Here is a 10,333-nt window from a genome sequence, read left to right as displayed (position 1 = left end):
GAGGCAGGTGTGCGTTTGTGTTGAAGAGATCAGGCAGAAATATCCCAGGCAATAAAACGCAGTCACGGTGCGTTATTGCATACGTCTTGTACTTTCAGGCATCTCGTCGGGCAGCTAAGTGGTCATGGGAAATCCGTTGAGTTTTCATTTGAGTTCTTGTTTGCACGCTAATTATTGTCGGTTTATTTTCGGCCATAGAAACGCAAACCATAGCGCGCTTTTTACAAACGTGAGACAAAGGGCCTCAACCCGCCTCTTGCGCCATCTGTGCTCCGTCATTTCCGCGATGTCATCCAGTGGGCCAGCACAGGAATGTTGGCGGTTGAAACGAAATATCAAAGATGCAAAAGTGAAATATAGGCTTGACTGAAATTGACTTCTCTCTTTTTTTTTTTTTTCGTCCAGCTTTAAGCGAGTAAAAAGTCACGCGGCTTCAGTCTCTCCGAAAAGCTCGCCACTCACATATTTGAGGTATTGGATCATGACGTCGTGGAGAGGAAGCAGTCCCGCGCTGCGAAAGATGGACGGGTTCCACATGGCGGCTCGCGCCAACATGACGGACGAGGCGCCCGTGGCCTCCTTGAAGGCTCGGATGTCGCCGTGGGTCTTGACCAGGTCCAGGGAGCCTCCGCTGAAATCAAACATGCATCGTCTAAGCCGCGAAGTGCCGCAAAGCTACCGGATCAACTTTTTAAAGAGACCAAAAAAGGGGCATCGTTCAAACCTCATTCAGGCTAACCGTCACAACCCACACGTGCAATTTCCAACTCTTGATTCTTTCCTTGAACCCCCTCAGCCTGTCGGCTCAGATTCGTTCAATAGATTCCTGCAGTTTTTCTTTGACAAGATCGCTTGAGCTCGGAACCTTGTTTCACGGCGATGGCGGCCACGCCCGTCTTCTCGATCCGCCGCGCCAGGCTCAGCGTGTCCTCCAGCTAAATCAAAACATGAAGTCGAGAAGAAGATGGAGGAAATATGAAGACGTATGAGCTATAGAAACATGTTGACATAAAAAATACAGGAGTAGGGTCATGTGTCTGAAATCTTTTTAAAAACCAGGCCTTTGTTGTTTTTTTTTTTTGTATTATAGAAGAGCAGCAAAGTTAACCCAGCCGCTTGGGGGCAGTGCCCTCCCCTGGGGGTGCGCTGTTCCCCAGTGCCGGTCCCAAGCCCGGAGAAATGGGGAGGGTTGCGTCAGGAATGGCATCCGGCGTAAAACTTTTGCCAAGACGACCATGCGAGTTGGTAGGACGGTTTACAGGGGCGGATGGAAATTACTGACTCGCTGTGGTGACCCCTGAATAGGGACGTGCCGAAAGGGGAAGAAGAAGAAGAAGAAGAGCAGCAAAGTTACGTAGCTAGCTCGCTCTTTTAAATTAAAAGACACAAAAAGTACTCTGCCAGTCAATGGAAAAAAAATGTTTTGTTTTGAATGCACAAGTGAAACCTGTTACCGTTGTACCTTATCAAGTTAGAAACATGAAATTTATCACATTGGGCGATTATGCGATCACGACTAGTGAGTGCGATAAACTTCCGGTCGATCACAGTGATCACCATTGACTGGATCAGATGTGACGGAAATGTGGGTGACAAGAGAATGATGAGGAAAACGTTTTTTGTTTTTTTTTTTTGGCCGCATTACCTAGCCCTATTTCTTTGCTAGTTGGCGATGGAATGATCCTAAATGAAGCTCCGCCAGTGGAAAAACACACACATACACACACACATAGCAAGATGTAAAGGAGACGTGACGAATGGGACAGTGAGTTGTTGTTGTTACCGAGGGCAGTATCCTGATCTTACAGGTGACGGGTACAGACACTCCGCTGACCAGCTTCCTGAGGATCTGCAGGGATCAAGACGCGCGTCAAAACGTCTTCGCCGGACCAAAGCGACGCCAAGCAAAGCAAGACCTGGCCGCAACGCCCCAAACACTCACAGCCTCAACCTTGTCGGGATCGGACAGAAGAGCCGCGCCCATCCCGCCCTGCAACACAGCAAGTACGCGTCGCTGACAGGTGGGCTGAAAAACGCTTGGCGATGTTCTTCAACTGACCTTTGTGGAATATTCTTTGGGACAGCCCATGTTCACGTCGATGGCCGCCACGTCCTTTTCCCTGAAACGCCATTGCAATTATTAAGGAGTGTTTGGGGGATTTAGGGATTCATCTCAGTCTTTCTCGCTGCTCAAGTGATAGTCATAAACATTACAGGTCACATTCAGAACATTGGCGGCCATTTAAGATAAACTTCGGGTCATCAACGGGAACTCACACCAGTCGGGCCACGGTGAGGGCTCGCTCCGGGTCAGCCGTACCCTGCAACGAAACCAACAGGTGACATCAACAGGAACGTGTGTGTGAGTTTGTGTGTTACTTCTTGTCTCACCATTTGGAAGACGACTTTCTGCTTTTCCTTTTCACACGTCCTGAACATCACGCGATCATCCGGAGCCACAAAATCCACCGTCTGTAGAACCTCTGCGAACACAAATGTCCAGTCACACACACACACATATACACACGCGCACGCTTTCCAATTCCCAGCACCAACACTCGCCATTTTCCACCCTGTGACACTGCACCATCTTGATGTCAATCAGCTCCTGCCAGACAAGACAAACAATTCAACAACTAACACGGACGACGGAGGCAAGCAGGCCTCGACCTTGACCGAGGAACTCGGGTCTCCATCCTCACCTCGCAGTAGACCACGTCAGCGCCGTAGTCCAGCGCTAGCAACCTCATGGGCAGCGTGCCCACCCGCACCATGGGGGCTAAGGCGGTGATGTTTGCGAAGCTCAGCCTGGCAGCCATGTCCAGTTGAGTCCCTGAACGCAGCACCAGACCAAGGTACAGGCCTTAAAACTACAGCAATGTCATGTTTCACGTTTTTCTGAAATAAAAGTTATATTATGACTTATGGTCGAAGCTTTTCCTCACTGTCACACAAGACAATTTGTGTGAGAGTAACAAAAGTAGAAGGATTTGACGACGGATCAGTACATGGGACTTCTGCCAACGGGGAACAACTTTCAGCATTTCCATTTCAATGGGATGAAACGAACCAAATTGAGTATTAAAAAAAAATGCCTCATGGCATAACTTTGTAAGAAGATTGCATCCACTCCGTACGCTGTCTGCTCGCAAGGCGACACTCAAACGAAATTAAAACTCGAACTCTTCTGAGTGGAGTTCGGCTGCTCAGACAGTTCGGGTTAAACGATCGCATTTTAGTTCGTCTTGCTGGCATAGTAGCGAGACGACGTTCGATCAGACGCACACAAATTGGACAAAACCGTTTTGACAGAATGTTACATTTACTTGATGTGGACTCACCGACATGTAAAATGTCAAATTAGGTAATTGTGCCGCACTCGTGCAGATAGTTGACGCGTGCTCCTTTACTTCCTGGTCGGGTGACGTCATCACGCTCCGGCGTATATCCGCACTATGATTTAAAAAAAAAAGGCGCACACAAGACAAATAGAGACGACACAACTGAGATTTTACTGTGAAATAAAAAATATTCCAAATTAAAATGGGAAGCTGTCGTAAATTTTAATTTGACATGGAACCAATCTTGTTCAAAAGCATAAACATGATTAGATTGCACTCTATTGTTTCTCTTTTAAATTACTTTTAGAAAAGGCTCACGTCTAAATAAGTGATATTTAACAATATTGCGTTGTCAGGACTTTACAAATAATTTACAGTTGGGGAAAAAATGTCAGTTTATGGAAGTATTGCTACGACACCAGGAAAAAAAATCACAACCACTTTACACCGTGATAAATTTCACCTTCGACAAAACAAAGCGAAGCAATTCCTTCAGGTTACGAGCGAACACATATTTTTAAATCTTAAAACCTTTTTAAACACTATTAATTAAATCCCTCCTGTTTTTTTTTTTGAAATTTTATTTAGCAGGGTTATGAATTGTGTTGCCAGGAGCTTGTTTTGTAAGACACAAAAAGAAGACGCGCTTCTCCCACCATTGACAAGAGCTGAATACATTTGCCACGTTTTGTTTCGCCAAATGTCGAAGGGGAAATCATCACGTTATAACGCAATAACTTATCATATCAAAAGGTGAACATTGATCACGGTAAAATGTGAAATTTATCACATTTAAACTCCATCATTCTATAAAGTGACACGGAACTACGCCCCCCCCCCCCACTGTGACACAGAAATTGTTGAACTGAGCAAAATATTTACAAACAATAATAAAATAAAAGACGATGCTAAATATGCTACGTCCTAAATCAGTCAATTAGTGATGGAAAAAAATGTTGCCCTGTAAAAAGTCAATCCCTCCCAAATCCATCGACCAATTTTCCGAATTCTTGGTGTGTAATATCTGGGTTGAAGTGACCATTCCAACCACACGTTGTATTTTGACAGAGTGTCAATTTTGGGAAGTCGCGTTGCTATTTCAATTCTTTTTTTCATAAGAAATATGATTTATTTTGCACAAATAACGCATCTGTGTTCATCTTTTTATTCCGGTGACATATAGAGATGGGTAGAAGACTAAAATGCTCTTCCACTAAACCTGTGTATCCACCTGTTGCCGTTGTCGCAACAGAATAATAGCCAAGTGTGCAAAACAGAGCAGGTCGACATTTCACAATTGTGAATAAATTGAGACATGAACATTACTTCAGTCAGTGCTTTTTGTGACATTTTTGTTAGGCGGTGTGCTGTGGGATTTTTTATTCTCCCCCGTGTAAAATACTGTCGGCCAACATTGCGTTAGATGATGTGGCTATCTTAGCCGGCAAAACGAGTGGTCTAACTCAGCAGTCTAACTTGGACTAAACGCCGTCTAGAAAGCGGATTAATTCAACATTTGCCTGGGTTTCGATGCCTGTTTTGATGTAAATTTGAGTTTTCTGTCAATAATGTTATCTAAACTTGAGTCTCATGAGACCTCAGCGACCTTCACGAGGTTGCTGCGCGACTCCGTCATCCAGGGGAGGACATGCCGGCGACATGAGCAAGCGGTACTTTGTGTGTTGGCAAACAAAACAACACGCAAAAGTCTGCAAGGAAGACAAAAGCGTCCAGTGGGCCGATGTCCATCCAGCAAATGTCACACAGGGACGTTCCCGCGCAGCGCAGGATGAGGTGGCTGCAAGGAATCTCAACAAGATGCGCTTGCATTGATTGTTAGGAGTGAGCGGATGAACCGGACGATGGCTCCGTCCGCTCGGAAGGCTCGGCCACCTCGATGGGGTCCAGCTGAGGAAAGACCACGAAACACAACCTCTGGCCCACGAAGGTCACCGTCTCTGCGTGACAAGAGCAAAGTTACCAACCAATGCTCACCATTTCTTCACATCACCACCATGTAGCTGTCAAGTTAGTGTACGGCCCGGCCGATAAATTGGTGTGCCGATTAGATCGTATCACTAACATATATGACAACATTTGTCAGTATGTAACCAATCCATTTTTTTTTTTTTTTTTTTAAGACGGTGGTCTTTGAGGGACCCCTGGGAAAGAGGCTAAAATGGCTATTTCCGTCCAAGCTGACAGACTGCTGTCGAATGTTCAAGACGACATTCCTGAAAAGACACGTCAATCTTTTCAGGAATGTTTTTTTTTGAACATTTTTTGAGGGGCTACTCGTGACAGAAATGTTTAAGAATCCCACACGGCAAAGGGAAACTGGCTTGGAGTTCCGCAACTTGTGTTAGCACGTGGAACAAGGATGCTTGCTCCCATCACAACTCACCAATGAAGCGGTTGATGCACTTTGGTTTCGCCCTGCAGTGGACACCCAGAAAGTAGACGGGCACGCCGGTGAGCATGATAAGAAGACCCACGCCGCACACCAGGGGCTCTGAATAGAGACTGAAGCCCAACAGGAGCGCCCAGAACATCAGATAGCACACGGGCACCAGCAAACGCACCTGCGGGACACGCCAGTCATGATATTAACCATCCGCACGATTGATTGTTAATGGACTCTTACGTCTGCGTCGAAACACACGAGGGGATTTTTAGGATTTCGTCACACACCTGCCCATCTCACCGCCTGTCTTGTCCTGACCTGTCCAGTTCTGTCCTGTCCTATTTGCGACTCATTAGGTCCCTTTCTCACAGAGTGGAGCCTGGTACACTGCTCTTGTCCAGGTCCAAATGGTCCTGTCCTATTTACGGGACCTTCAATCCCTTCCTGCCAGGGTGTGATACTGCCTGGCTCACTGCCTCTGTCCTGTCTTGCCCTATTTGCTAACTCCTCCAGTCCCTTCCTTACAGGTGGTTGCACTGCTCATACAGTGAAAAAAATCCAACTGATTTACAGCAAAACGGTTCCAAAATGGAAGTACGGGCACACAGAGCCACCTACAGTGTGGCCGGGAAAAAGAAAAAAAAAAAAGAATAGTTGATGGGACCTTGATGGGGCGGTAGAGGTTGGGCTTCTTCCAGCGGTAGAAGAGCAGGCCCGCGATGGTGACCCCGTACGACAAGTAGTTGATGAAGGAGACGTAGTTGATCAGGTTGTGAGTCTCCCCGATACACAGGATCACCATGGCGGCCGTGCACTGCAAACACCCAGAAACAAATCAAACATGCTTTCATGAGAGAGGACAGGAAGCGACACACGTGGCTGGGGGCTTGAACGTACGCAGACCAGCAGAGCAGGGATGGGCGTGCACTTGTTGACGTGGATCATGGCCAGCAGGCTGGGCAGGTGACCCTCCCTGGCGCCGGAGAAACACAACCTGTCGGCACAAATTTCGGTCAGCTCTCACGCCGGCGGCGCGAGAGACGCAACGCAGGAAGCGTCACTCGCCTGGAGGAAGTGAACAGGTAGCCGTTGATGCCTCCGAACGTGGACAACGCCACAGAGATGGGCATGATGACGGAGAACATGCCGAGCAGCTTCTCTCCGAACGTCTGAACGGGAGGGTGGGTCAGTCAAGCCGCACCGAGCCAGGCGGCGGGACGCGATCGCCAAAGAATGGCCGTTGACTACTCAGACCTGACGTTATATTGGGAACTGTTGCATACATATCGTGCTGTGCTATTTTCCTCGCTCAGTGTGCCGTTATGCAACATTACCCTCTGTGTGTGGAGCGCGTTATCGCTGTGCAAAGCATTGACATTGTAGGAAAACTCACGACAGCAACGGCGTTGGAAGAAAGCAGCTCGTCAGAAGACATGGACGAGAAGTAGGCCATGTTGGTCAGCGTGTAGACCAGCGTCACCAGCGGAATGGAGATGTAGATGGCGCGGGGTAGGTTCCTGAACAGCAACAGAAACGGAGAGGAAACGTGAAGCCGGCAACGTCTTTGTAGATTGTCACTCATCCGGGTTTTGATAATCGACAAAAGATGAACGGCGGCAACGGAAATCCCGTGGCTTGTTGAAGACGTTTCACCTTTAATTCAAAAGGCTTCTTCAGTTCTGGAGTAGAGCGGATCGCAAATGGAACGTGGAGTGGAAGACGAACGCTTCCCCACTCCACGTTTTCATTCCAGACCTTCAGTTCTTCACCACGGGGAATGGCTCTCCCTCCGCCTCACGAGAGCCACTCTCCAGCCTATTTTAGATGTTTCCTTGCTACAATGCACCCGATTCACACGATGAGGATCCTTGTCAGGCTTCTGTCAAGCTTGCTGATGAATGGATCATTTGAATCGGGTGTGTTGGAACGGGGAGACATCCAAAACAGGCCGGATCGGGGCTCTCGAGAACCGGACCTGGGTACGCCTGATCTAAAGGACCTACACACCTCGACCACAACCATCACTCCCACAGACAGAAGAAACAAGTTCCCTTCTTTCTATCTTGGGACGTGGTACCCTTTTGCCAAGTGTCGCTGGTAAATAAATTGTAAAGGAAGAACAATGGCCAGAGACATGAACGAGGAAACTCCACACAGAAGAGAGAGGAGTGAAGAAGGCTAAAATTCAGGCTAAAAAGCTCTTCAAAAACCAGCAGCGAGTCCAGTCATCTTGAAGTAGCAACGGCAGTCACCTTCTGGGATCCACCACCTCCTCCGTCACATAGTTGAGGAAGTTCCAGCCGCTGAAGGCGAAGGAGGCATGCAGGAAGGCCAGCGCCATCTGCCCCACCGAAGGGGTCCTCTCCATGGAGAAGACCGCCTGAGGAGTCAACGCCTCGAAGTTCCCTGGAGGGTCGAGAAGCAGACGCCAGCCGGCCGTCAGCTCCCGGCGGTCTTCCCGCAAGGGGAAACGACGTGAGCAAAGAAGGTTTACCCTTGAAGATCTGGACCAGACCCACCGCAATGATGAGGCCCAACGCCAGCAGCTTACCAACCGTGAAGGCGTCCTGGATCCTGGTGGCCATGCGCACGCTGCAGCAATTCACCCACGTCAGCAGCACTGCACGCACACATGCACACGCAGCTTTCAAAATATCCGTACGTCCCGATAAAATGATGACCGATACTTGGGGGCTACTTTTTGGATTTCCTCGGTTGCCATGGCGGTCTGGAAGGGCCGAAGGGCCCATTTTGATGCCCTGTGAAAATGAAGCGTCTGTGTAGCCCTACTGGAACATCACTCCCACCATAAATCAGGGAGTACTTTACCCTCTTCCTCCCGACTCTATCCTTTAGTTCCTCCACCCCATCTCGACTCCCTTCATCCCTCCTCCTTCTTCTTAATCATCTTGTCGCCCGCCTTTCCTTTGCTCCATCCCTCCATCTTTCTTCCCTCTGCACTTCCTTGACTCCCAATTGGATCTCCAAGGTAGCCATCTATCATCGGTCTCGGACACGTTTCCTGTCGGCTGTCGTCCTCCGCCTCATCCCGCCATCGCGGGTGTGCGGTTGACGCGGCTTACTGGTGTTGTGTGGAGCGGGTGGGTCACCATGGTTTGAGGAATGCGCTGTGCTCGGAGCTCATCCATCACTGTCACGCCCTCTCACGGTGGCCCGGCTCTCCGGCACAAAGAAACGCTTGTCAGCCCGGCCAGACGGATTGTTTCCGTTGCGAAGGACTGACAAAACGTGACCGCCCCACCAGAAAGCTGGCCAGCGCCACCGCCGGCAACAGCACTTCTCGCGCTCGAGGGAGACCGCGTTCACCTTTCCACCCCAGAATGATGACGTTTCAGCCATCTGCGGAGGGATCGCCGGTCGGCAGGTAGCAGTTAGCTGAGGTGCGGGAGGGACTCCAGTCACATGACTTGACTCCAGTCAGGAGTCACCGATGAGACACTTACTGTGTGGTCAGGCATTCATTCGGTCTCACATCGGACAGCCGCGGCTCACACTTCCCGCTATTTCTTGCCCACCCTGTTTTGCGCTCCAACACTCAACGCCAGCACGATGGTCACCAAATGCATTCCAGTGACGTTCAGGTGAACGAGAGCCTAGTGAGCCCCAACATACAGCGGCCTCCCGTTTTTATTTTCACCCATGTCACATTTCTGGAGAAGCCTGCTTCTTCCTGGATTGGAACGGACTCTTTTTATGCTTTATTTATTGTGAGAAAGTGAATTGTACGCGCAGCCTCAATGGAAGCTCACCATTCAGGGTGCCCATGTATCAACAGCCGACATGAACCCTCAGATGAAAGGTGATCTCCGTACTCGAATTGAGCACAACAGCAATGCAATCAGAGCAAAGCTTATTGACGTGTTGCAGATTAAGGAACTCAAGTGTTTTGGAACAACTAGAATTAGGGGTATCCCCAGCACAAATTATTTTGCAAACCTGATAAAAGGAGATGAGAGACCCCCTCCCCCCCCAAAAAAAAAAACAAACAACCGATGGCAATGGAACGTTTCATTTGTGCTGTTCTCCCCAACAACAGCCCGGCCGAGGTGACTCACGGAGGCAGGTGGCCGACAGCACTCGCGTGGCGGCGTACGGTGGCGCGCACTCAGGGAAGACGGGCTGCAGCACGTAACTGGAGAAGGTGAGCGCGATGACGGCCAGCGTGGTCGGGTACATGATCAGCACGGCACTCCACAGTAACAGGAACCTGGCGGCGGAACAGCACAGCGACGCCGCCACTTCATTAGGTACACCGTCTGGTCTTACCTCCTCGCTGGCGTTTTAAAATCGATTGGCCGGCTCTGCTCGTGTAAGTCAAGTCATGTTTAATGTTTCGGCAAACTGACTTACAAGCTTGGTCACCGATCAATTTGATTCAAAAGTCAAGGAGCCACGATGCTCTGCGGTGGATTAATTGGGCCTCATTCACTCCGAGATACGTTGAAGTGTTGAGCGGAGACGCAAAATCATGACACGTGGGGACTGGCCTTTTTCTTGCGTCAAAAACACACATACGAGCACATGAACAGAATCAGGGGAAGTGTGACAAGTGCTCTTTCCACTGTCA

At 49.2% G+C, this 10,333-nt stretch overlaps 2 protein-coding genes across 2 annotated transcripts in view; both read right to left on the bottom strand.

The window, feature by feature from the left end:
* dus2 (dihydrouridine synthase 2) overlaps positions 1-3,432 on the bottom strand; it is a 6,123-nt gene extending 2,691 nt beyond the window's left edge. Inside the window, 10 exon segments of the mRNA XM_019857686.1 lie at positions 463-724; positions 859-935; positions 1,784-1,849; positions 1,943-1,990; positions 2,060-2,120; positions 2,278-2,321; positions 2,392-2,483; positions 2,563-2,608; positions 2,703-2,833; positions 3,342-3,432. Of these exon segments, the coding sequence (XP_019713245.1) occupies positions 463-724; positions 859-935; positions 1,784-1,849; positions 1,943-1,990; positions 2,060-2,120; positions 2,278-2,321; positions 2,392-2,483; positions 2,563-2,608; positions 2,703-2,819 (813 nt within the window). The 5' untranslated portion in view covers positions 2,820-2,833; positions 3,342-3,432.
* Positions 3,433-4,524: 1,092 nt separating this feature from the next.
* slc7a10b (solute carrier family 7 member 10b) overlaps positions 4,525-10,333 on the bottom strand; it is a 7,218-nt gene continuing 1,409 nt past the window's right edge. The window contains exons 3-11 of the mRNA XM_019857678.1: positions 9,822-9,973; positions 8,240-8,365; positions 7,998-8,151; positions 7,139-7,262; positions 6,811-6,914; positions 6,643-6,739; positions 6,410-6,559; positions 5,746-5,923; positions 4,525-5,299 (exon numbers count right to left, since the gene is read on the bottom strand). Coding sequence (XP_019713237.1) covers positions 5,178-5,299; positions 5,746-5,923; positions 6,410-6,559; positions 6,643-6,739; positions 6,811-6,914; positions 7,139-7,262; positions 7,998-8,151; positions 8,240-8,365; positions 9,822-9,973 — 1,207 coding nt within the window. The 3' untranslated portion in view covers positions 4,525-5,177. The remainder of the gene's footprint in view (positions 5,300-5,745; positions 5,924-6,409; positions 6,560-6,642; positions 6,740-6,810; positions 6,915-7,138; positions 7,263-7,997; positions 8,152-8,239; positions 8,366-9,821; positions 9,974-10,333) is intronic.

This window comes from Hippocampus comes, unplaced genomic scaffold (genome assembly GCF_001891065.2).
Source record: "Hippocampus comes isolate QL1 unplaced genomic scaffold, H_comes_QL1_v1.1 scaffold302, whole genome shotgun sequence".
In the NCBI taxonomy this organism is placed as follows: Eukaryota; Metazoa; Chordata; class Actinopteri; order Syngnathiformes; family Syngnathidae; genus Hippocampus; species Hippocampus comes.
Note: the sequence above shows the minus strand (reverse complement) of the source record. Positions and strands in the feature narration are given on the sequence as shown.